This window comes from Python bivittatus, unplaced genomic scaffold (genome assembly GCF_059951505.1).
Source record: "Python bivittatus isolate LINGU-HERP-01145 unplaced genomic scaffold, Pbiv_v1 ctg000700_np1212, whole genome shotgun sequence".
NCBI lineage: Eukaryota > Metazoa > Chordata > Lepidosauria > Squamata > Pythonidae > Python > Python bivittatus.
In genome coordinates, this window is record NW_028277098.1 from 6,166,771 (window position 1) to 6,193,967 (window position 27,197).

At 36.2% G+C, this 27,197-nt stretch overlaps 2 protein-coding genes across 4 annotated transcripts in view; one reads left to right on the forward strand and one right to left on the reverse strand.

Annotated features, from left to right (window-relative positions):
• The window catches only part of RALGPS2 (Ral GEF with PH domain and SH3 binding motif 2), a 110,085-nt gene that overhangs the window by 48,822 nt on the left and 34,066 nt on the right, over positions 1-27,197 (forward strand). The gene's annotated exons all lie outside the window — the stretch shown is intronic.
• Positions 1,541-26,226, reverse strand: ANGPTL1 (angiopoietin like 1). The gene is made up of 5 exons (XM_007428765.3): positions 25,893-26,226; positions 18,264-19,097; positions 11,799-11,992; positions 9,854-10,124; positions 1,541-7,611 (listed from the first exon to the last, which is right to left on the reverse strand). Exons 2-5 carry the CDS (start codon positions 19,084-19,086, stop codon positions 7,424-7,426), a joined length of 1,476 nt encoding a protein of 491 aa, XP_007428827.1. The 5' UTR covers positions 19,087-19,097; positions 25,893-26,226; the 3' UTR covers positions 1,541-7,423.

Below are 27,197 nucleotides of genomic sequence, written 5' to 3' on the forward strand. Positions count from 1 at the left end.
CACAAATATCCGTGCCATCCAAATCTCAAATTATAACCTTCCAAATTTAATAGTTTTTCATTTCTCAAGGTAATCCATTCTTTAAACCATACTAAACAGCAAGCTACATAGTACAATTTCAAATCAGGAAGACCCCAAATCACCTCTTTCTTTCACATCTTGCAAAACTTTATATTTTATTCTTGGTTTTTTCTCTTGCCATATAAACTTAGAAATGTTGCGTTGCCATTGTTTAAAGGGTGCTTCTGAAGTCAGTATTGGAATTGTCTGGAAAAGATATAAGATTCACAGCAAAATATTCATTTTAATCACCGATATTCTTCCTAATAATGACAATTGTAACTTTTCCCATCGGTCTAAATCTTTTTTAATATCTGTCCAGAGTGGAACATAATTATTCTGAAATAAACCAGCATTCTTAGATGTCAAATATACTCCCAGGTATTTTATTTTTTTCTCTATTGTAAATTTACAGACATTTCTAAAATTCTGTTTTCACTTTGTCATTATGGGGTACTGGGTGTAGATTAATGAGGAAAAAAATGAATTTGAACGATTGTAGTATCAGGCTGCAACATAACAAAATTGAAAAAAATGAAGGGGGTCTGAATACTTTCCAAATGCACTGTATATATACACAGCTAAGCAACAGTCACTCTCAAAATACTAAATCCAATCCTAGTTTTCCTGTTTCCTATCTAGCTAGTCTCCACAAAAATACAATTTTTGTCCTATATGCAAAATTCTGTGCATATAAGCGTATGTTTTTGTAATAGTTCTTCCTTTCTGGAAACAAGGATACCCAGAAATTAGCTTGGATCCATGATATTTACTGATCCCTGCCTTTGAGAGGTTGCTTTTGCTGCAGCTGGACTTTTTGCAGGGTACTAGAAGCGAAGAAATATTCATGGCACATCTTGGAAAATCTTTCAGTAGAAATGGAAAGTGCAAAATGTACTTAGGATGGGCAAAGCGTTTCGAATTCAAAATATTTTAAGCTTGAAACATTTTGGATGCCCATTGAAGCTACATTTCTTGCCTCCAACAAATTATCTTGAAAGCAGTGTGTTTCTGCTGTGCATATAATATTCACACTCTTGATGAACAAGTGAGTGGATTTGCTAAATGTGAAGATAAAGGTAGAAAAGTATCACTGTGTTACACTTGTGGATCCTGACTTTCTTAGTTATTTTCATAAAACAGTTTCCAAAACTGTGATTAAATGCTATATTTGTACATGTTTTTAAAAGTGGTTTTATGTAGTTGCATACCCTACAGATTTATTGTAGTACTGTATAAAGACCACTCAGCCCACATTGAGAGCCAAAGCACATTGCTTCATTCAGTTTATGGATGATTCACTCTAAACATGATCTGGAAAAACTGTTCAGTAGTGATAGATTCCAAAAAAGGGATTTTAGCTTCTGGATAAGAGATAGTGGCTGCTTATACGCTAGTTGTTTTTAAATCATTAATCTGCTGCAAATGCTGTAGAGTGCTGTCAAAATAATACAAAAAGAATATCATATGGCTGTTTGAATATACTTTCCTGTTTCTTGGGCAGCAGGAAATAAGATTTAAGAAAGAGGGAATATCCATGGTAAAAAAATATAGCTAAGATACATTGTGGCTCTTTCAGTGAACTGTAACCATTCAGCTTCAAGACAAGAGACTAATAGGCTGTGATCTCCAGACCTTGTTCGACTTAGTGCCTTGTTGTCTGCTATACTGCTACAAAGAGAAAGGCAGTCATGTCAATGGCGTGTGTGGGCGCATTCATGCATTCTAACATGAAAACATTAAAATGTGTAACTGTAAATCCTCTTTTCATTCATACATTGGCAATGGTATAACCTAATTATTTTCATACCAAATGAAATAATTATTGAGAGATTATGTAGGTGTAGCATTTGGAGAAAATAGAATTGTCATTGACCAGACTGACAAGTTTTAATTACGCAAATGCATGGTTTTTAAGTAATACGGCAAACAGTTACAGGTCTTGTGAACATTGTTACTTATATCTTTATTATTGATGAAAATCTTTACTGGCACTTCAGGCATATGATTCATTCATCATATTACCTTTAGCAAGCAAACTTTCATTTCCGAGAAGACTCTGTCCTGTAATTTCAGTGGCTATTGTTACACGCATTAGACATATTTATAAATGAAATTCTTTTAATGGTATAACAGTGCTTCCTATAATTGATATAGTACAACAATTTTCAAATAGAGGTTAAACACTTAATGCTATTGATATCTGCTAATGTAAACATTTCAAAGAAGGGAAAGCCAAACAATCTCCCATCTTCAGACCTGAATATGAAATCAGTAGTTCATATTCAGTTAGAATTAATTTGTATTGGCTGTGAGCAGTTATGAAAAACACTGAAAGTATCCTTTAAAATTGCGTCTTTAAGACCTAAATGAATTTTTAGAAATTTGACTGAATACTACTACAAAAGCAAGTTAATCTAACTCTAAAATGACCATTCCTAATTAATTTCCTCATTTGTAAAACTTGCTCTAAGAATAATAAATCCCCCTTTTGTTCACAAACAATAATTACTTCAATAAAATAAATTTAAAATAAAGTGGTTCATGATTCTACTGTAGCAGAAAGGTCTGAATATTTGAGTAAAAGAAGAACTAAGTGTTGAAATATGAGGCAGAGAAAATAATGGCTAGGTGCAAGAATAGAAAAGAAGAAAGAGATTAAGAAGTCATGAACCTGGACTAGCAGGGCAGAAAAGATTAGAGCTAAGTTTAAATGGCACTCAGAAATACTTCATCAAATTTGTGTATATAGCTATTGGATGGATGAATTTTCTGAATTTCTTTATAGGAAGGAGATATTTTCCAGTAATTTCTCAAGGGAAAGATTCCACCTTAGCAATGATATTTAAGATTGCTACTGAAAAAGCCAAGTGAGAATTTCCCTCATTTATGCCTTTCTTTAAGATTTAAATGAAACTTGGTAACCCAAGGAGTCTGTAGACTACCAGAGAGGTGACTGTACAATGAAAGATAGCCATACAAAAATCTCTAAATAAGTAACATTTTCCTTTAACAGTATTTCTAAAGCAAGTTAAATGGCAACTGGTAGGGAAAGAAAAATCAGAATTTATTGCTCATGAACTAGAAAAGATAGAAGACAGAAGGAAGGGAAGAAGAGTCATAGTGTGTTAGTGAGAGTATTTATTTATTTAATTTACATACGTGACTCTGAACAATGTACAAAGTTAAAAATACAAAAACAATACAACAAAATTTTTAAAAAAACAATAAAAACCATTTTAAAGAATACAATCTGCAAGAGAGCACACTCAGTTTCCAAACAGCACAGCCACTTTGTAGGCTCCACACCCACATTACCAGATCCCCAGGCCAGATGGCAAAGCCATGTTTTCAGGCCCTTCCAGAAGACCAGCAAGGTTGGGGCCAGTCTGACCTCAGGATGAATGATGTTCCAAAGGGCCTTCCTCCTGGGTCCTGCCAGATAATATAATGGGACCCACAACATGCCCTTCCTGCCAGACCTGGTGGGATGAGTAGATGTGATTAAGGATGGGTGGTCCCTCAGATAACCTGGCCCCATGCATAGGGCTCTATAGGTCTTTACCAGCACCTTGAATTGAACACAGAAGCAAACTAGTAACCACTGTATCTCACGGAGCAGAAGTGTACCATAACTGCCTGCACCGCCACATTTTGTACCAGCTGAAGCTTCCTGTGCTCTTCAAGGGTAGCCCCATGTAGAGCACATTATAGTAATCCATGTGGGAGGTGACCAGAGCATGAGTGACTGAGTGTAGGGCTTGCTGGTCCAGGAATGGGCATAACTGACACACAACCTGAAGTTGCGCAAAGGCCCTCCTAGTCACAACTCCCACCTCTGTTCTGTACTTTCTTGAACTGGTTCCAAATCTCTGACTTTTCCCCCATTTTGTGGTACAAATATATAGAGCTCTGCTCTAGGAAGGAGGCTCTGGCAAACCACTTCGGAAACACTTGCCTTGAAAACTGCAAAAAAGGACTCGTCCAAGCAGTCACTGCAGAGTTGGTAACGACTGAGCGCAGAAAAAAAAAAAAGAAATGTACAGAACAACAAAGTGGAGTAGCCTAGAAAGCTCAAACACCTTATATTTACTGCCATGTTGCATGATTTATAGTGCAGCGCAGCAGAAGAGGGGGTGCAGAATTCAAGAAGATGTGCATATCATGCCTACAGGACCAAAATTGCTAGGCAATGGTTCCCAACTATGTTCTTAGTGGTGGTTTATGGTAGGGAGGGCAATATACTTCAGATAGATATGTCACAAGTGAAATATATCTGTGAATTAGCACAATATTGTAATGGAAACAGACACGCTTTTAATACTCCTTGATACACATGTTCAGTACAAACTATATTTTTAAAGTTTGAATAGGCTTGCCTATGCAATGGCCCACAAAAAAAATTGATGTCTGTGGTAACGAGCATAAAAGATTGAAAATCAATTGTATTAAAATAAGTGGAGAAGAACCACAGGCCTAGGAGGTTTTAGGAGTGTAATAAACTTATTTTTCTCCTGCCCCTTCCCCATTTCTCAACAGCCTTATGTTTCTTTTTTTCTTTCAGGGGGGGTGGGGAATGGGACGTCCATTGCATTTAGGCTTAAGCAATTGATATTTTTAAAATCTATTGATATCAGTGGAAGATAGTTTTCTAAACTGAATTGCTGTATGGATGTAATTTAGAGAATGACACAACAGAGAGGGAGGAGTCCATTACCTGAAAATCTCCCATGAATGATAGTTAAACTTATAAATAATTTTTCCATTATCCATAACAGGGTTTTCTAGAAGTTTGCAAATTATTTTGAGTACAAAATTTCATGAAAAGTCAAAGCTTAAGAGTAAAATTGGCTGCTTTGAGTGTTTTGGTGGCATTTGAAGTTTGAGCTCAAAATGCTTCCAAAGTGCTCTTAAGAACCTACTGGAAACTCAAAATGGATCATTTCATGAAATGTTGTACTTGAATCCTTTCAAACTAAAATAACTTGCATACCCTTAGTTCTTTCTAAGTTTAATACCTGTATAAGTGAGTTTTTCAGGGTACCATAAATGGACAGAAAAGGCTTTAACTTAAAAATTTAATTGTACTGTTATAAGTTTTTATAGCTTATTTTACTCTAATCAATTGTAACTCTTTTGTTTTGTTCTGCTGGTCAGTGACCGAAATAAAATTACTGACAAAAAAGGATTAACCTATTCTTATATAATTGCTATGCCCACCCCCCACCCCTGCATTTAGCTTAGAAAAATAATAAAGCAGATGTTACAGTTAGACCTTGTGGGTATAGAGCAGTGTATTCAGAACTTTGAAAAATAACTATGCAGTGGAAATTTCTGTACACTGAAACAAGTATAAAAAATATCTAACTTAATCCATTAATGTTACCCTTACAAATGGTGGTTCTCCTCCCCCTCCCCCTCCCCCCCCTCCTCCTTTTTTGGTAGTCCAAAAATCATATGAAATATTTTCCAAAAACTGTATTTGGCAATAAGAGATGGAGTGTAGTCATGGCTATCGATACATAGTCTGATGTGTTGAATTAAATAGCAACATTTAAGATATTGGAAGTACTATTTTGCAGGTATTCCCCCATCTCCTGGAGCATAGTACTGGAATATTCTGCATATTTTTTATGACAGATGATATCTGTATATACTTTAATTCTAACTATAATACATTTTCTAAATACATTACTCAGTCCTTAAATACTGCTGAAATCAATTTGATTTATTTCACAGGACAGGTCTAGTACACTGTACTTTATAAGCAAAATAAATTAAGTAGTTCATAGCTCCTGAAACAGTTTAGTTCCTTAATGAGTACATAACCTTATTTCTTAAGTCTTAACTCCAATTTGTAACCTAGGATTGATAACATTAGCATACAGTACAATGTTGTAGAAATGCTAATAATTTTGGATTTGAATTTCAAAATAATGTGTGATTTCTGATCCAGTTGCAGCAGGATTCCCATAGCCTAAGAAAGTTGTGCTGTAAAATACAGGTAGTCCTCAGTTAACAACCACTTTCTCAGCGACCATTCAAAGTTATGATGGCACTGAACAAGTGGTGGTTATGACCAGTCCTTGAAGTTCTGGCCGTCCCAGCACCCCCACGGTCACGTGATCGTGATCTGCATGCTTGGCAACCAGCTTGCACAGTTGCAGTGTCCCACAGCCGTGTGATCATGATTTGTGACTTTCCCTGCTGGCTTCCCACAAGCAAAGTCAATGGAGAAGCTAGCAGGGAAGGTCACAAGTTGCTCAGGTAAGTCTCCCTCACCTGCGTACCCTCCTCCAGCCCCTCTGTGCTTGCACTGTGCCTCGTCAACCACCTACACACCCTCACACATCTTCCCTGAGCTTCACACTTGTGCTGTGCCTTCCCCACCACTCGTGCACCCTCTCCCCCAGCAGCAGCCACTCCAAGCCCCACTGTACTCATGCCACACACTCTTACTGCTCATGTACCCCCATGCACCCTTTCCCACCCGGCAGCAGTCACCCAAGCCCCATCATTCTCTTGTTGTGCCCCCTCCACCACTAATGCACCCTCTTCCACCCAGCAGCAGCCACTTACCTGCCTGCCAGCCTGCTTGCAAGCTGCCTGGGACTTACAACTTACTGCCAGCTTCCCCACTGACTTTGTTGTTGGAAGCCGTCAGGAAGTTGCAAGGAGGTAATCACTTAATGACCCACGATGCTTGCTTAACAACGGCAGCAGGGACTGCTGGGATTACCATTGTTAAGTGATGCGGTCACATAACATTGCAATTTACAATCACATCACTTAGCAGTGGAAATTCTGGTCCCAATCGCCTTCGTAACTTGAGGACTACCTGTAGTAACTATTGCCATATTGAAATGATAGCACTTTATTTGATGCAAATACACTTGCAAAACTAGAGTTTCTCTCCAGTTCTTTTGTCTGTTTTGTGACTCACTGTGTATATGCATCTCTAAAGCAGATTTTTTTTTTTACATTCAGGTCTCTAAAATAAAAATTGAAATAGTTTTAAGAGTATGAGAATGAACTGATTTGCCCACTTAACACATAAGAAAAACGTTTCATGCTTGAGTTTTAAAGTTCAGCCATTTTACATCCATTAATTTCTCTTCCTTATCTTGAAAAACTGGTAAGTTTAATAGCTGCAGTTAAAACTTGTATCTTATATGAACACAGAATTATTTTAAATGCAGCCTTCAGTTTTGCTGTGTGAGTAATTAGAATGTATATAATTAACATATATAATATCATAGTAAGGATTGTTTAAAAGACTACTTTGTAGAGCCCTCCAAAGAAAATCTTGAAAAATGACATCTCCAAATTCAAGGATTTTTTTTTTTTTAACTTTTTGGAAGTCTCAATCAATAGGTCTAATCATCATCTGAACCGCTTTCAGTGAATATGAACCTCCTCTGTATTCGGCCCAAAAAATCCCATCCTGATGTTTGCTTCTGTAGTGTCCTCCCCTATACCATACTCCATTCAGATTAGAATGAGCACAAGCATTGTACCACCAACCTCCTTTATGAAAGTGGGCACAGTTTCCTGCAGAGAGAAGCAAAACATTAAGATAAATTTCACATCACAAAACAGCATACTTTAGTATTCTTTGTAATTTATCCCAGTACAAAAGTCAGCTTGTAACAGATTTATCTCCTATGTTTGGCCATGGACACGGTTGTTGTTACTATTTTAGAGAAGGATGGTATTACTAAATAGCTTATACATCCAACTGAACTTATACATCCTCATTTCAGTGAAGGCCTCTTTGTTCTGATGAAGAAACTTCTATCTTAATGAGGAAAACAATAGTTTTTAGACAGCTCTGTATTATAATACATCAAACTTTCAAATAATTCCCTTTTTGAATATTTGTCTCCTGCATTATTCTCGTTGACTACTTAACATAGGGGCAGGGAGATTGGACTATTAAAATGAAAAGAAATAGCAAGAGAAAAAGAGCAATCGTGTCACTTAAGTCAAATAGCCTAGTAAGGTAGCATAAACAGGAAAAGGAATTTAACAAGTAGTGAATGTACTGGAATAGAATTCTTTGAAGATCTGCTGTCAAAAAGAGGGAGACATAAAGAGTGAGTGTGCAGCATTACATATTTTGTATCACTCAGACATTTTTTACTGGTCAAAGAATAATTGGATGAGGGAAGTACCCAGTTATCTCTAGATCCAGAAAGTTCTGCTTAGGGGTCCTCCAATGCATTGTACAGGTACTAAGGGATGATGATTCCTAGGTTCCATTAATGTTATGAAAGCTTATTTCCATTTTCAAATAGGGAAGAATTATAGAGTATTTTGATATAAAAGTATACATGCGTATTTGTTCTGTCAGTTTCTATAAGCTTTTTTGTCCTACTTTTAGAGTAAAGAATTATGGGGCATAAATTGTACACCTGAATGCTGTTACTTTATTTTATATGGAAAAAGAGGTACTTGCAGGCCAGCCTCCTGATAAGAAAGCAAGTTTTAGATAATCAACTAATTGATCTGTAAAGTATCTTTAGTGCTTAGGAAAAATTAAAACCATATAATTTATGTCTTTGGCTATTAACCATTCTAAAGTTACTTTTGATAGTTGAATTGAACTGAACGTTACAAAGCACAATACCATATAAGAATTTGCAGTTCTTTTTAAAGTCCAAGAATTAAGTTAAATCTGGGGGAAATCAGATAACCCCAAAGCTGATTTTCTATATAGTTTTATATATTGGGATGTTTGAGTATAGTATACTTTCACATAGTCAATTAATCAGTTTATTTCAGCCCTAAGGCTGAGCGCCGAAGAATTGATGCCTTTGAACTGTGGTGCTGGAGAAGACTCTTGAGAGTCCCCTGGACTGCTAGGAGGTCAAAACAGTCAATCTTAAAGGAAATCAACCCTGATTGCTCATTGGAAGGATTGATAATGAAGCTCAAGCTCAGATACTTTGGTCACCTAATGCGAAGAGAGGTCTCTTTGGAGAAGACCCTGATGCTGGGAAAGATTGAAGGCAAAAGGAGAAGAGGACGGCAGAGGATGAGATGGTTAGATAGCATCACTGAAGCAATGAGCATGAAACTGAGCAAACTCAGGGAGGCAGTGAAGGACAGGAAGGCCTGGCGCGATATGGTTTATGGGGCCACGAAGAGTCGGACACGACTTAACGACTAAACAACAACAACAACAACAAAAGGCCAGATACAATAAAATATCTAATAGTGGAACTGTTACATACATACATACATACATACAAAACAGAAAGTAAGTATAATAGGATCTAAAAAAAATTAAGAACAGATAAAATAAAATAGCATTATAAGAAATTTCAAACTTAATTAATGGTGTGGGATATTGTACAGATGGTAGCACAAAACTGGGAGATTTGAGAAGATTTTTTGAGTTCTTGTCTGAAAGAAGTAACATTAAATAGAAATCACACTCCCTACCCAGACATTTTTTAGGATCTAATACTCTGGTTTCTCTTCAGATCATATAAATCTTTTGCTTTTTTCACATAGTAAGAACAGATACTTTCCCATGAGAAAAGACCTGGAAGTTCATTATTTACTCTCTTCATAGTAAATGCTAGCTCTGAACATATGGTTTTCTCATTTGCAAAAGCAACATACAAGCTACAGATGTCTATGGATCATCCTGCTGGAAGATATTTTTATGTTAAATACAGTATTAAACTTTATAAAAGTCCTCTATTTTTCCAGTGTTTCATCAGAATTGTTTCCTGAGTTTAGCCAGAATAAGAAATATGTAGATCTAAACAGCATTATTTCCTACCTGTGTGCATGTCTCTATCTCTGTCCAGTGTTGTAAATTGTTTTCCATTGTGCCATATCATGGAATCACCAGCATTCCCTTGATAAGTGCCTAAACGCAATCGATAGTATTCACTTTCTGGCTCCAGTCGGAAACTGCTGTATTCTGCATAGACTTTCTTATTACTCCAGTCTTCTAATTCAATCAGAAGTCTGTAATTATCCTGATTGGAGAGCAAGTAAATGTTTTCCAGTCCCAGCCAGTATTCCCCAGCAACATTTCCAAACCCTTTCTGTAAACAAAGCAGAATTCTGATTAAATTGTCTTCCATTTCTCATATAGAAAGTGTTCATATATAATCAATACATGATAGATATATCTTTGATGCTCTAAAAGTATTGAAAAAAATTTCAATCATTAATTCACCCTTGAGCATAAATACTGATTTGTGGAAAGTTCACAGATAGACACATTGATCATCTTCTCTCCATCACTCTTTGGTAGAGGACCCCTGAAACTTAAGTGTGGTTTCTAGAATTTTGTTTGGATTTGCCACTGGATTCTGGCAATGAAACAGCTTGTTCCCAATTTGCATACACTATTTTGCACGTGCTTTTGCTGCCTGTTTTTCATGGCTTCATTTGTCTATGTCTGTTAAGCCTTTCTAGTTTCCAACATTCTGCATTGGAAATCACAGTTTATTAACAGATATCCTAAGTTCTAAAAGCAAGCTGATCTGCTGTTATGTATCTACTCAGTAACCACTGGTAGTGAGAAACTGTAGCCTGTCAGTATTGGATGAGGGAGAATTCTTAGTATTGCTAGAATTAGTACTAGTAAAAATGTGTGTACAATACTCAGACCTGGAAAAAAATGGTTTGATTAAAATTGATTAAAATCAGATAATGGGTGGGAAATTAATGCTTGCTATATTAAGTAGTATATATGATTTTTGTAATTAAGTATTGGGGCGTCAGCGCATGAAGGAAATTCGCTGTGCTGGATTCATGAATGGGGAATAAGTTAATAGTGAAAAATTGGTTAATTAATGAAAACTAAATTGAATTTGACAGATGATCCAGCCAGTATTTTTGCTCTGAATTTCCTTTTTTCTTGAAACCAACCCACTTCCTAAGGGCATCTCTTAGCATGCTGTATGCTACTGTGCTCCAAATACGTTGTTCATGTGTGCTTTAGCATCAATACAACTTGCCCCATGTCCTGCCATGATTCATACGTATATATGCTAGTAACACTTTGTACAACATTGTTTGATGGTAGATTGCAAAGTCCATCTTAGAAGAATGGGGGGGGGGTTCCATTCTAGAGTGATGGGGCAACACCTCTTTAAGAAGTTTGCAACTTTGCACAATTATCATTTAAACAATTACTTGTAGACTAAGAAGAGTTATGAGGTAAAGCATAATATGTTCATGATCATCTAAAACTCACATACCTACTTAACATAATCCTGTGCATATTTTCCCAGATAGTTGTGTTCAGGATTACAACCTGAAACTAATTCAACTGTGTAGTGCTCTTATTGTATGAAATTTACAATAAATTGCTTAACAGAATCAAAAGGTAAGACACTACTCAGAGAATCACAGTACTGATTTCCATAAAGCTGGCAGGAAGAGGAAATGAGAATAGATTATACAGTAATGATGTGTAAATTATATGAAGCACCACATCTTTGATGCTTGCCACACAAATGCTGAACCAGGCACAGAAAATTCTCCTGTGTGGGCATACCTTTAAATAATTCTACATGGATTTTTTTTTCTTTGCATACATGCTAGCTGTCCAATTCTTGGTGCTTTGCAAATATGTTGGAATCTCACCAACTGTGGTCTTTGACAGGAAAGTTGTAATCCAGCAAATTGGGAGGGTAATAGGATGGGGAAAGTTTATATTAACAGTGCACTGTAAATTGCCCCCTAGATTTTTTTTTTTTTACGGTTACCTTATAATTTTCCCAGTTTGTGAAGAAGTTCACAGAACCATCTGTTCTTTTTTGAATAACTGTCCAGCCCCCAGGATCAAGGCTGTTCTCACACCATAACTGCACTGGTCCATGACTGTTTTCAGTCTTGATCATATAAATCCCACTGCTGGAATAGCCAGTTTGTTTGGCTTGATGGCAGTCTTTGAATGGGCCTTTTGAAAACAATGTAAAAATACCCTTAGTTTTGCACTGATATACTGATATGTATAAAAGAGAGATATTAAATACCATTATGTTTTCTTTTGTAATGTATAGTTTCCTTTTTTCATACTATACCTTGAGAACTTTCAGTTGTACAATTAGCATTTTCAAACTTCTAATTCTGCTAAGACTAAATTAACTAATCTTAAATAATCATCTTAAATGTGTTTTTAAAATGAATAAATCAGACAAGTTGCATGCCGTATTTCAAGCTTAATAAACTAATGCAATTATATCTCTGTGCTGCTACTCATGTCCTTTCCCTTTTTGGGCTAATCCCAAATTCAGTTTATTGTTTGGCACCCAAGATTTAAATCACTGTTTATTATCTTGGATATCACAAAAAAAACTGCTTTACATTAAGATTGTGTATCTGTTTCAAACAGATGGGAGGGATTCTGCCCTTTTTTTATTTACAAATGCAAAAAAAAGTTAAAGGAAAGTTAACTTTTCCCTTTTCCTTCCAACCTCCAGAGCACAGGGTAGAAACATCACAACAAATGATGTAAGTTTTTAAAAATGGGGCACACTCCTGTAGCTTAGTCTCAAAGTTTCTAACTTTTTAAAAAATTATTTGGAAGGCAAAAGGAGGAACTTTCAGAAGAAAATTTTGAATTTTCTTTAGGTTATAGTAATGGAATCAGAGAAATGCACCAATACTATTTTAAGGGATAATGATAAGTTGTTAACATTGTATAATGTATTTTGTATTAGATTTTTGTATTAATCTGCTTTATATAATCTTGAATAAAATTATTGCAAAAAGAAAAAAGCAATGCATCAATAATTTTACAAAACAAAACAAAGATTCCTTTAGAGAGAGAATAGAAAACTCAGTATGGGGACACCATTTCTGTAGCATTTCCATAGCATTGTATGTTTTAATATTCTTGGCTTCAAATGAAAAAAAAAAAACTAAGGGAAAGAATTTGATTCACTTCAGGAATTTTAAGATTAAAATTATATATCATATACACCATTGATTCCAACTTCCTATTCAGTGCATGAATTCCATTTAAACTATCCCCAACAGATGACTGTCTAGCCTCCTCTTGAACATCTCCAGTGAATAGGATTCCATCACATCTCTGGATAACTGATTCCATTGTAGAAAGCTTTTTCTAGAATACCCCCATCATTTACCCCCATTCAGTTTCCATATTTGAGTTCTGTGGGATTTTGTGGAAAATCTGAATGGAACATTTTTCTTTGTTAAATTCCAGTCTGTTGCTTTCACCTCAGTTTTGATTTATCAAGATCACTTTGAATTGTATTTCTGCTTTCTAGAGTATTAGCTATTCCACCCAGTTTTCATCATTTGAAGACTTGCTAAGCTTTCCCTCATCTCTTCATTCAAATCATAATTTGAAGAGTACAGAGCTTAGGACTGAACTACATGGCACCCTACTGTATACTTCACTCTAGTTTAATAAGCCACTGATGAACCCTCTTGAGTTGATTTTTAATATATCTGTTAAACTGATACACTTCCCAGCCCTCACAACTACTTTGCTAATCAGAAAGGCAAGACTTTTTCTAATAAATCCATGCTGATTTCTAGTAATTACTGCTTTGTACTGAAAATGCTTTATAGTGCATCTGTTTATTATCTGCTCTATAATCTTCCTAGGTATAACTATTAGATTTATTCTATTTTTCCATGGATCTTCCTTTTGTGGGGGGAGGGGAATTATGAGAACATATGCTCTCCCCCATTCATCTGGCAGTTCACTAATTCTCCAAGATTTCTCAGAGATAATGCATAAAATTCAGCCAGATTATCAGCAGTTTCCTTCGATACTCTAAGGTGCAACCCATTTGGCTCTGGGGATGTAAATTCAGACAAATATTCCTTCATTTTTTTTCAGTCGGTTTCAAGCTTTAATCCTTTCCCTTCATCCTGCTCTAAATAGGTGCCTAGTGAAACATACATCTTGTTTTTGGAGAAAACTGAGCCAATTCAATCCAGTCCCAAAGAATATCTGTCTTTTCCCTTTGGCAAAAGTATACAAGGTGTTTCCATTAAAGGAAGAGGAAACTAAATCTTATAAAACTTATAGCCAAAAATTAGCCAAGGCGGTTTTTCTACTTGGTCCATCTAAACTCCTTGCAGTATCTTCTCCTGCCGCCTTTCAAGAAGTGTTGAAAGAGAAATAGGCCAATTCAGAAACAATTGAATCCAGCCATAAGTCATCTGATAAATTGTTTGGTTCTACAGTATCTGGAGAAAGTAATCTTCTTAAAGTTCCATTTAAAGGGATGCATTATCTACAGCCTTGTCATCTGTGGTGGTGATACTGATTGAGGGTGAACATGGACTCAGAGTTCCATGTAATAAGCAGGTAGATCCTGTCCCCCGCAGGAAATCTGAGGCATCCATGGCAGCTTTTCAGGCTTCAGCATCAAATTCAATATTTATTAGGTGTTGAACAACATAGATGGGTTGAAGGGAATTGCCATTGGCTGCTTTTTTCTTAGACTCTTTTCTTGATACAATACAGTTTTGAATCAGACCTGTGTGGTCAACACCAGCGGCCAGATGCAGCATTTGATTACAAAGTTGAGATATCTTGAACTAGGTTGTCCATTATTCCCTGTATAGCACCTAAATTATTCTGGAATAAATTGGATTTGGTACCTGTGGAAGCTAAAGACAAGAAAAAAAGCCTTGCCTATGTGTAAAAAAGAGATTGCACAAAAGGTTTCTACTCTTTTATTTTAGCAGCTACTTACCACAAAGAAGTTCTTTCAGTTCCTTTCCATCTCAGTGTAGAAATAGCTACAATTCTTGGAATCAATTCTCTAACTTTCCTTCTGACAATGTTTAGGAAGGAACAGAAGACGACTTCTGCCATGTCATGTCAAGGGGGAGCAAGTATCATCGGAGCAAGACCACTGAACTTTTCTCAGCTTTGTGCCCAAGTTATCACCAATAAATGGGTATGAAAGACCATATCCAAAGGTCTTAGATTTCACTCATTATCCAAGAGGCAACTCTGTGGCCGTCTCTTGCTCAAATATAGGAAAAATGGCTTTTAATTCAGACTGTTCAGTATCTCGTAGATACAGAAGCCATAGTACTTTAGTTTCCAAGAAAGATGGGAATACTAGAGCTGTTTTGGATTTAAAGTCATTTTAAGGTTGAAATCATCAAGTCAATACTGGCAGTTACTCAGAAGAACAATTTTATACTCTCATTGACCTATTGAAAGCTTACCATTGTACTTCCATCCGGGAAACCCATCACAGATAATTTTGGGTTTATTAAAATAATTACTAATTTAAAATCATGCTGTTTAGGTCTTCATAAAAATGTTGATGATCTGGTGGCCAACAGCAGCAAAAGAGCATTTTGCTTTATTCATATTTGGATTATATTTGCATCTATGTACCGTCAAAATTAGCATTCCTTAGTAGTATTCAGTTGATAATCCAAACATTAAAATTTCATAGTTTTGTGTAAAACTCTGAAAAAAGCTTGCTCAGTTCCTAAGAATTTTCATGGACAGTAGCCTCAGTTTGCAGCAACTGGGCAAACTTGGGTATGATGAATTCTTGCCAGGATTTGGTCATGTGGTTATGATTCCACTGCAACTTCTGCAAAGAAATCTGCTTCCTTTCTAGAAATAAGTGGTGAGTTACTGTTCCCTTCCTGTTCCTCTACATGGTCAAACCCGGAAGAAATTGCAATGGTAGTTTTATTCTTCTCAATATCAACTAGTTTCAAACTGGGAAGATTGCATTTGACTAGTGATTACAACTGATCCTGAGAGTTCCTCCTGGGGAGCAAAATAACACAATGCTTCTAGAATCAGTAGGAAGAAGAATGGAACCTCAACTGGCTGGAGATTCATGCTGCTTGGCTAGCCCTAGTATCATTCAGGGATCATATCTTGAAGCAATACATGTTTATTGGACTGTGCAGTGATCTGAATTCAAAGGGGGTAAGGTGATTTGAAGAACGTGTAGATGTGTACATCATACCTATTGGCACCTCCTTAAATCAAACCACACTTTTCTCCTTGGAATCACATGATCTCAGGAAAACATACAGCCTCTTTAAGGAGGTGCTTCTCCCACTAATAAGGTAATCTTGAGATAAGGATGATAAATAAATAATAAATTTAAAAATAAATAAATGAATAAAGTTTTGTTGGGATCTCAAGCTTGTTATGAATTTTGAGTGCTACAGAAAGGAAGAAACTCTATAGCATCATTCTTGAGCAGCTTTTTAATCACAGCATTTTTAAAAACTGTCTTCCAGCAACACATTTAATTATATCAAACATCAGGAAGACCCTCCTCTCACTGTTATATAATTTTATCATTTTGTCAAGAAACACTTCTACAGTTTTAATTGGCATCACTAAGAATGTGTGAATTATACTGCATATTCTGTACATTAACACATAGAGGGTTACAAAAGTTTAGAAGATGGCAAAAGACAGGTACGGTTTTATTTGTGTCATGCCCCTACCTCTGATCCACAAAAGCAACCAGTAGATTGCTGATAATTGCTACAGCCTTCACTATCTCCCAGTATATCCTTTCATGTCTCTACCCACTCCAAAACCACTGCACTTATTTTTTCAGAGAGCACATCTATATTGTGTGCCCTTTCATTAACATGACCCATTAAATGGTGATTTCATTAACATAGCCCTTGTATGTGGATTGGTAAATCATCCCCCCACCCCAAGTTGTGAAGGCTGAAATTCTGGGTTTATGTCCATAGATGGGGCAACTATGGACATAAACCATATGCCTGCAGAGTTTACACTGTATGTGTAGCCCCATTCATTAATATTTGTTGTGATAACTCTGAACATAAAGGACTTAAATGACCACTAGTTGTATTCCCTTGTTTTTTAGATCTAGCATTTCGTTTGTTTGTTTGTTTTCATTTTATTATTTCTTTTGGCTTCTACTGAATGATTCCTTATATCAGCTATTGTTTGTTGTTCATTCTTCTTTGAATGCCTGTTGAAGTGACTACCTGTGGCAAATGACAGATTCACTCTGGAAGGATATAACATGCAAGAAAAAAATAATTTCATTGACAGCAAAATTGTAAATAATACAGTGGAGAAGTTAGATAAGACTTAGGCTATTTCAGTTTTTTCATCAATAGCTACTCTATAGTATTTGTGGTTTTAATCTTTAAAATAAATTTAGCTTTTGTTATTGTAGAAAAAAGTAGATTGAAAACATGATTCCAGGCATGCTTCCAACAATACTTCCAAGATTCAACCATTATAGGAAGGTCCCCTTCCCAGACCATTTGTGTCCATTTCATCCCACCATGCTTGTCGTCCTGTCCTGCTCCTTTTACAGAGACATCCTCAATATCCTTATTCTCCTACTACTCACTAGGTTAATAGCTGCACAAAGCAATTTTTCACTTTCCTCCAACTCCCCCCATAGCATATAAAGTTGCCAAGTTCTCCAGATTGTCAGCTGGAGCCAATGAGGCTCAACACAGCTTATACCTAACTATTATACTTCTGTTATTAATATAGTTATTCAATTTTTGTTGCCACAGCCTATCATTTAACTTTCTAGAAGGCATAGTACAGACTTTGAATTATACCAATCTAATAGTTTTTACCACTACATCTTTTAACTTTATAGTTATTATCCTTACTACAGGTATTAGACATATGTTTTTAAGTTGTAATTGTTTTCACAGTCTCTCTGTTATTATTTTGTCAGTCCAATACCAAAATAAGATTCGATTGTTATAAAAACTTGCAGCCACAAGAGGGCATTCTCTGTATACATAAATATATCAAACATAACCCTTCTATTTTGAGGAAATGGTCTTAAATACTAGACTGGGAGAGGGCTGCCAGACCTGGGCTGTAAAAATCCGGAGGACCATTAGACGGCAATAAAGTGATATATGTAAATTTGTTGTCATCTATTGGTCCTCAGATTTTTGCAGCCCAGATCTGCTACAAATTTTGCCTAAAGAGCAGCAAAAAAGTAACTGCTTGAAACTGCTAGACAAGATAAAGGAAATATGAGAGACAAGAGAGCCTTCCTTAGTCCCCCTTAACATCATAACAAAATGCCAGAATTCTATTTATGTAGTTTCGCATAGGTGGTGTTTTAAAAAAATGTGGTTGAATAACCCTGGCTGAAAGCCACAAAAGCTTTCCAAGATGCTTACCTGTTAGAAATGTTAACATTTTAAAAAAAAGAAAGAAAGAAATGGCTTACCTTCATTTATTAAAGTTAATGGTGGGATCTTGAAAGGGCTTTTTGTAGGAGAAGTAGCTGGATCAGGGGGTGGCCTTACATCTCTCTCTCTAGGATAGCCTGGATCTCTCTGAATTTCATTACTTCCTAGCAGTGTGGGATTGTAGTGTTGGCTGTTAGGAATGTGATGAGGCACTACTGGAACTAGTGGCGGAGAACCATGCTCATCCTGCCGTGAGAATATTCGCAGACATTGTTCTTCCAAAAGGGTGATGATAACTGATTGATTATTTACAAGGTCAGTTAGTGCTGCATACTTTATTTCAAGCTCTCTGTACTTTGATGACATCTTTAACATTTCAGTTGTAACATTGAGGATTTTGTTTTCCAGCTGGGAAAGCTCCAGTGAATTGTCTCGTTTGCGAATTATTTCATGCAAGAGCTGCATATAGAGCTGAGTAACACGGGAATTCATGTTACGGCTCTCTTTTCTCAGCAATTTTACTTCATTTACTATATTCCCATCCACGTCCACCACTAACTGCAAGAGGTCAATCTCTCGCTTTTGCTTGAATAATACTTCCTTCAGATTCTCAATATCCATCATAGTAATTTCATCTTTTTTGTTTCCTGGACCAGGGCCTTTAGTGTTGACACAAATTGGTCCAGTTATTTTTTGCTCAGGAACAATAAACGTGTAGCCACACTTTTTCCCTTCCTCACCCTCTTCTGTAGAACGTGGATGTCGTTTAGGAAAGGTTTTTTTGAACTTAGACTCTACTGTATAATATCCATTTGATAATAGCATTAATAGCAAACTCAAAATCCATGGGGTTGTCTTCATTTTCAAGTGAACTAAATGGGGAAAAATATATTTTAATATATTGTTAAGATCCATGTCATCAGTGATAGAAGGACTAAGGGTTTTGTCAGTCCTTCAGGCTTCAGTTCCCCTCATATTCGCTGTATACCCTTATAATTATAAACAAAAGTATGGGAAGGGGTAACACGTAATATCTTAATATTAAAAATCAATTAAAGTAGCAGCAATTGGATAGCTCAAATATTATAATAATGATGTTATAATGCATACAATTACTAATACTGGATAACATAGAGGTTCAACTACCAACTCTATCTGCTTTTATCATCTATTACATTTTGCAATGTTCTAATGACAGATTTTAACTTTGTAAACAATAAGTTCCTGTATTGAAGACCAAGCATGAATGTTTTCAGACTATAAATAAGCCCCCTCCTCCATTCACACCCCTGCTTGTGTCTCATCAGCATGGGGTAATCCTATATTATAGTGTGAAACCTCTGAGTGACATAACACAATGGGTAATTTAGTGGGAAAACCTTTCACTGTAGGTCCTGCCTGATTTGGTTAAAGTCTGGATGCCAATTTTAGAGAAGGAACAAGAGGCATTATTTGGGGAACATTGTGGGGTGGCGAAGGCCAGCGGTGTGGGGCTTGAGGCAGCATGTGTCAGTGGCAGCAGTGGCACTGGGGCTGAAGTCTAGGCTTTGGGGCCGTGGCAGCTGGCTGAGACTGCTGAAGGCTTCGGGCCTCTACTTCAGCCCTGGCACTGCCGCCAAGTGCCACGATGCAGGGCGGCCAAAAGGGCATAGATGGTGGGAAGATAAGCGGGTGGGGGGAGTTGCAGTGCACCTGCAGTCCTAAGTGCTGCTGGGGTGGGCTGGGGCGGCTGAGGTTTCCAGAGGCGACTATGGCTTTGCACCACACTGCACCCTCCCAGCCCACACATGTCCTGCATTGGGCCTCCCAGGGCCTTCCCCACCCCCCGACGCACCCCAACTCTCCTTACCTGGGACTCCACCTGCTTAAAGATGCACAATTCTTGTTTAATGACAGCAGCCAGGAGTGCTGGGATTGTGGTCACTAAGCGAAGTGATCATGTGATAGTTTGCTTAATGGCTGCATTGCTTAGCAACCTAAATTCTGATCCCAATTGTGGTACTTAAGCAAGGACTACCTGTATGTAGATGGACAGGCATTTGTATAGTAACTTTTTAAAAATTATTTTCATCCAGGTACCTGTTTGAATTCAAAGAACTGATCTTTTATGTTTTACGTTGTGTATTTAAAGGGCAGTGCATTTAAAAAGTGAATGCCAACATATTTTATTAAAAAAATGTATTATATTTTTATCATTGCTGGAATGGTTAACCTGGAATTTATATTGCTATTAGATTAAGTTCTGTCATATATTCTATAAATTATTCTGCATCTTAATTATTCAAATTCCTCACATTGGAACCAAACAATGGTTTTGGTTTTTGACTGTAAAAAAATAAACTGTTTCAAACAGTATTAAATATTATTTTGCCTACCTTTATTTTCAAATGGTTATTTGAAATGGTAACATTTCACTATGAATACACATGTTGATTCTTATGTTTTTTTCTGTAACTGTATACAGAAATAGTACTAAATGAAAATTGCTTGTTTGTTTTTGAACTTACCCAAGATATAATTTATCTCCCTTTTAAAATATAATGGAGAATTTGCCTTCCTGTGAAAGTGCTGTTCTTGAAACAGCATTATGTGAAATGTTCCATCTCTATCACCATAATTAAAATGCTCCACCTAGTATTCATTTGTATTTTAACTGATTACCTGGTGATAAGGGAATACCCATCACCCTAACCCCAGCATCATTTTACACTGATGCATAAAACTAGGATTTTAGCAAGATAACAGAAAAAAAAGCCCTCTTGCCATATCTTATTCTTTTCTCTTTTATTCCATTTCATTCTTCCTTTGTATAATAGATACCACTGGTCTTTTTTCAGTGCCAGAGCTCTCACCTGTTCCTCTTCCTACCATTTAATTCTCTTGTCTTTCCTCATGTATTTATTGTTACCCTTGTTGTTTCTAGCCCAAGAGAGAAATCAGGTCTTGTGGAACAGCTGTATTGTGTCTACACATGCATGCTTTTACAATATTGGAGCTTTAACAATCACAGTATATTTTCTGATACTGTGTATTGTACTGATAGTATTGGCAGTGCTAGCCACAGCAGAGAAAGTGATGACAATTGTAGTGTGAAAGGCAGGTAGCAGTATTCAGTCCACTGGAATCATACTGCAAATAAATAGCATAGGTGTACTGTTGTTGGCTTGTCCTTAGTGAGTGACAAATGGATTGGCTGGCTAATCAGAATCATAGAGTTGGAAGAATCCAACTTCCTTGGTGAGGATCTGCTAAAGCATTTGGGGAATATTGCTCTTTGAAGATCTCCAATGTGGGGGAATATACCACTTCATGAGGTAATGTCTTCTACCTGTTGACCACTGTCAGAACATCTGTTTACTACTAAAACCCATGTCTGTAACCTTCAACTAGGCAAAACAGTGCATCATAGGGCAACGGTTTTTGAACCAAGGTACCTCAAATGGGCTAACTTACAGAATGCGTCCAAAATCCAGGACCCATTACTCCCATGGGATTGAAATTTGGGGAATTTGTGGCTGCTTCAGCACTGCTGTGCTGCTGCGCCACTGTGGTCAGCCCAGGTCACATGACTGTCATGGGCATATCCCTGACCTCTTTCCCGCCTCCCTCTGTCCCCTGCACCCACTTTGGCAGCAAGCCCAATGGGTGAGCTGCGATTGGCTACTTTGGACTGAGGCTGAAATTTGAAATCTCTTAATGGCGGTGGACATTGAGGGAAGGACAAGGGAGAGACTTGGATGCCTGCTGGTGAGGTAGGGCTGGCTGGGGGGGGTGCCAGCAGTCGACGGATGAGTCCTCTTCTTCCCTTGGGGGGGGCCTTGGGAACACACCAGAATGAGGAGCGGGGGTGCAGTTTTCCTTGCAGTTGCAGCTCCCTTTGTTCTACCTCCCCCCAGCAAAATGGCACGAGTTCCATGGGTCAGTCGAGGAGGAAGAGGCTTCACAGGGGCTCTCCTGATGGTTGTAAGGGGAGGACAAATGGCACAAGCCTATATTACATGTGGGAGGGAAGGAGGGAGAGAGGGAGATTTCTGACATGCCCTGCCAGCTTCCCACAAGCAAAGTCAGTGGGGAAGCTGGAAGCAAATCACAAGTCAGTCACACTCCCACTGCCTTTTTGCCCTTGGTCATTCTGTTTCTCTGTTTAGGTAAGGAAATATCTCTAAAACCAGTGGGTTACTGGTTGTCTAGTTCCTCTTAATATTTAACCTGTATCTACTTCCCTGCAAGTTCAATCCATTGGTTCTGATCCTGCCCTCCAGGGAAACAGGGTAACAAAAGTATGTCAATTTCCTCCCCTGTATGACAGTTCATGAATATCTGAAGTCTCCATCGTATCAGCCTTCTCTTCTTTTCTTTTCTCTTCTCTTACACTCCATCTTGAGAGAATCATGGGAATTTTCTCAATTTGTGAGTAAAACTTTCCAGAATTTTTTAAAAAATTGTTTTCATCTCCTGTTTGCAGATATTTTGACATTCTTTTTGTCTGTGAGGAAATTTGTAATAGTTTTTCAGGTTTCCATTCTTTATGTCCTGAGACACACTTAATGAATTGAATTAAAGCACATAATATGAAAACAAAGCAAACAAGCAATTACTTACTAATATATTACTAAAATACCAGCAGATGCTTTGGTATTTTCAGCACCTCTTTGATTAGAATACCATAACTGTTTTGTATCTTCAGGTACTTTATTGGATCAATTTTACTATTTTTTTCTGAAGTTTTTAACAATTTCATTGCGGATATTGAATTAGTAACAATCAACAAGCCAGCCTTACTGAATTAACATAGTGGGTAAAAAAGCATTTGCTCAAAATGTATTAATGTAGTACAATGTTGTCCTGTTTAAGCTGAACCTAGGAAAAATAAGTTGGCGAGGAAATAGAAAAATGTGAAAGATATATTAGCATATTTCAACTTCAGCACAAAAAGCTATTTGTTATTTGATTCTGTTTTGAAATACAAGAACCTTAGATATGGATGAGATGCTAAACTAAAGGGTGAACACACTCAACTTGATTTCATATGCACATTTCTCATTACTTTAGACAACATTAAAACTGGTGCACATCTTGAATGTCTTAAAAGTAGTCACATCGCTTATAATACAGAACTGAACAAACTGCAGATTGAAAGCATGTAACTACAGAATTTCTATGAACTGATGATAGTAGCCAGTGATATTAATGTCTTATATTGCATTAATTTTGTTGAATTAACTTATTATACTTTCTACTTAATCAAATTCTGCTGTTTTAGTCATTGAGAGATTTTTCATTATATCTGAAAACCTGTTTCACTGAATGGTGAATACTTTTTTTAATATCAGAACTTTACATGTGGTTCTGCAGTAATTTAATAATAATTGATTCTCAGTTTAATTTCTGCTGTGAGAACCTCTTTTGGATATAACATCCAGTAGCTATTTCATACTACAGTGTTCTTATGTTCTTGACCAGTTGAGGCTTTTTATGTATTTTAGATTCATAATCAAAATTATTATTTCCCCAATCTCCATTTTTTCAGTATGTCTGTGTTATTAGAAATAGTATGCTTGTCCACATGTTAGAGAGTAGATATGGCTATCAAGCTGTTTCATTCTGCTGTATTTGCCTATGTGTATGTGTGTATTTAATTTTTTTAAAATAAATTTTAAAAAATATCAGAACTTTGATTTAATTTTAATTTATCTTCTACAGTTTACTTTCTGAAAATCAGTCAGAAAAGGAGATATTGTATACTTGGCTTAGAACAAAGTTAAATATACATCTTACCTTACTACTGAAATTGCTATATCTTGAGTACTGTATTTTTTTAGCTGAATGCCATTCTTGCAGCATGAAGAATTTATGTTGTGGCATTCAATTACTTTTCACTGGTACACTGTATTTACAAGTTTTTAAACTAACTCAGGCAAAATATCATTATCAATCAACATTCTAAAATACTTTGATCCTAACTCTGTAGACATCTACATTTGTACAAGCATACTTCTTCATTACCAGGTAAGTCTAGTTATGTTCAGAAAATATGTGGAAAATCCATAATACTTAAATGATCATTTTTGCCATTAAGTGAAATAATGAAATAAATGGAAATATTCAGCAATGAGAACATAAGTGCAAACATAAGTCTTCTATTTTCCATTCTGAAGTGCACAATACTTATCTTGTCTTATCTTTCAGATTAGTAGAACCGGTCTCTGATGCATAATGAGTGGGGGAAACATCTATTACAACTAAATACTAATAATGTGAAAAAGCTAATATTTACTATTAGCTAAAATACTTACTCCAGTATTATATCAGATTTATTTATAAAAAAGAGTCATTTTTAAAAAATTACATAGTAAACAAAATAACTAAAAGTTTAGATTTTATATTCTACAGAAGAACAATCTAATACTGTATGTAGTCAATTAAAACTGATAAAATTAAACAATCTTTCACAGCTGGTTAAAGCTCTGAAATTATTTTTGATACATTCAATGTTAAAATGAAATACTATTGCTTCAGTTCTTACCCACATTGGTAACTACATGAATATCAGTGATTCTAGACCAGCTTCCTCAACTGGTGTCCACTGGTTCTTTTGCTGCCTTCCAACCTGACTGTTTTCCGTGTTGGCTGGGCCTGATGGAAGTGCAGTATAAAAAATCTGGAGAGCACCAGGTTGCAGAAGATTGCCATAGATTACAGCAGTCTAGTTTCCTCAGCTAAGTGTTCTGATAAGATCATGAACTTTGTTGCATTTTGATTAACAAACTATTTTAATTAGAACTTGAGAATTACTGTTCACTACATACATTGTCTAACATCACAAGGTACTCTCTGAAAGAACAAAAAATGGCTTTTAGAACTAAGCATGCATGAACCGTTTTGTATATCTATTCCAGTGTAACATGGAAGGTAATTGTTAACTGGTTTTCTGCCAAAGAAAACTCCAATATTTGTAGTTTTGTATTGTTCTTTATTAAGTACAATGAGAATTATATGTATTCAGCAATCATGAGCTATAAGGAAAACTGTGAGCCAAGTTAATTAATACATTATATTGAGCTGCCTTTTTCTTTTGCAAACTAATCCAGCAATTTTTGAGTTCTTGTGGTGGCAAATAACATTCCTTCAGGTAACTGAATCTTAAAAATAGTTAAATATACTCTGCAAAGTGAATAGATGTTTATTCTAAGTATATGTGGAATGATTTTGATCAAAATTTTTGGGTGTTATATTAATACATGAATAGAAAAAAAAGTCGAAGATTTTAATTACAGTGTTCATGCTAACAGTTGAGCTGTCTAATAGAGTTTGTGAGTTATTGACTTGATAGTTTTATTTTCCTTTATTAGGAAAAAGTTTTACTACTGTAAAACATTAACATTTTCACCATAGAAGCTTATAGCAATAGAGATTGTTTTTCTAATTATGTTTGGGAAGTGTGTGTGGCAGCAAAGTGTCCCCCCCCCTTGTATCAGCATGCAACTCAATTATTACTAATAGTAATAGTATTTTGAAGACTTTCTGTAATGCAATATCATAGAAATCAGTGGAGTACAATAAATCCTAAACTATGTGTATAGTAGTGACAGCAATCTCATCCTTATGAGTATGAAGGAAAAAAATTGCATGCAGATTGACAGCAAAGAAAATGTACAGATACTAACCTTCTGATGATTCTTTCTTCTGAAATGGAATAAAAATTCATAGGCTTTTTCTATATATTTCCTCTTCCTGGTGCCAATACAGTTGGCTAGCACTTAGCACAGTTCTGTATTATTTTGTTTTGTTATATTTACATCCAAGTATGTATCCCCCACTTTTAGCTTAATAAAAGAACTATCTATCAAAATAATTTCCTTCTGCAGCAGAAAAGATGGAGCAGTTTTCTAGCTGCTGTGCCTTTTCCTTTCATTTGCATTCTGAACTGCACTAACCAGCAACAGCTGACCTTGCTTCCATATACAGCACAGCACACTTGGGTGTGTTTCTTAAACAAATGCATGCCTAGTCTTAAAAACTGCCTGCCCATGTATGAGGTAATAGAAGAACACACACACACCCCCAAGAAAAAACACCAAAGGATTTCCTATCCACAGCCTTTGGAATGGAATTGAAATTGGGGGAGGAAGAAGAGTGGGAACCACAGTATGAACAAGGAGATACTGTTTGCTTGTTGAAGGGAAAGCAAGCAGCAGATGGGGAAACTATAAAGAGTTTAGGTAATCGCAAAGCATTGTTACTTGGTTGCTCAGAGTTGCCTTTTAAGTTGTTACCATAGTGAGCTTACTTTGGAGGAGAGATTCTTTCATGCTAATAAACCCAGTTTTCTGTTTCCTTGAATGAAAGGAACAGGAGATTTGTGCATGTATGTGTTTGTGTTCATTTATTGTTCTGAAGAATGCAAACCAGAATGTCATATTCAATTCTTTTAAGTGTATTTAATGCGAAGCAGTTGTTACAGCAATAGCATTTAAAAAACTTTGAAGAAATAAAATGTTAACGCATTAACTCTTTTAAGGTACATGGCATACAAAATGAGGAGGGAGGAGAAAAGACTTTTGGTGATTGGTCCAAGAAAAAAAGCAAATCAGTCTTTTAAGTAGCTGAAGAGTCTATCAGTCATTTGATAGTAAACTTCATATGCAGGAGTTTCCTTATTATATTTCAGCATAATATAAAATAATTGGTTTCTAACCCAGTTTCTTAAATATTTATTTAGGTAGAACCCCAGATGTTTTTAATGATATTAGAGTGAGAAATTGGTCGTTTTATTTTATTATTTCCATCCCAGTTCAATAACACCAGTTACCAACATCTGGCAAATATTTAAACTGAAGAACTAGGCTGAAATGACTGGTGATAAGCAATGAATATTTAATATACTCTAGCACAAGTCAGAACTGGGCTATTTCCTGACTCATTATTTTCATTTTTTTAACTGGTGTTCAATTGGATCAATAGCTCAACCA

Excerpts from the sequence above, each read along its gene's own strand:
- ANGPTL1 (XM_007428765.3), bottom strand. The coding sequence starts at position 19,086 with ATGAAGACAACCCCATGGATTTTGAGTTTGCTATTAATGCTATTATCA. Across the intron at positions 11,993-18,263 it reads ATTAACTTTAATAAATGAAG|GCCCATTCAAAGACTGCCAT; the intron begins GTAAGCCATTTC and ends TGTTTTCAAAAG. Across the intron at positions 7,612-9,853 it reads AGATAGAGACATGCACACAG|GAAACTGTGCCCACTTTCAT; the intron begins GTAGGAAATAAT and ends TTCTCTCTGCAG.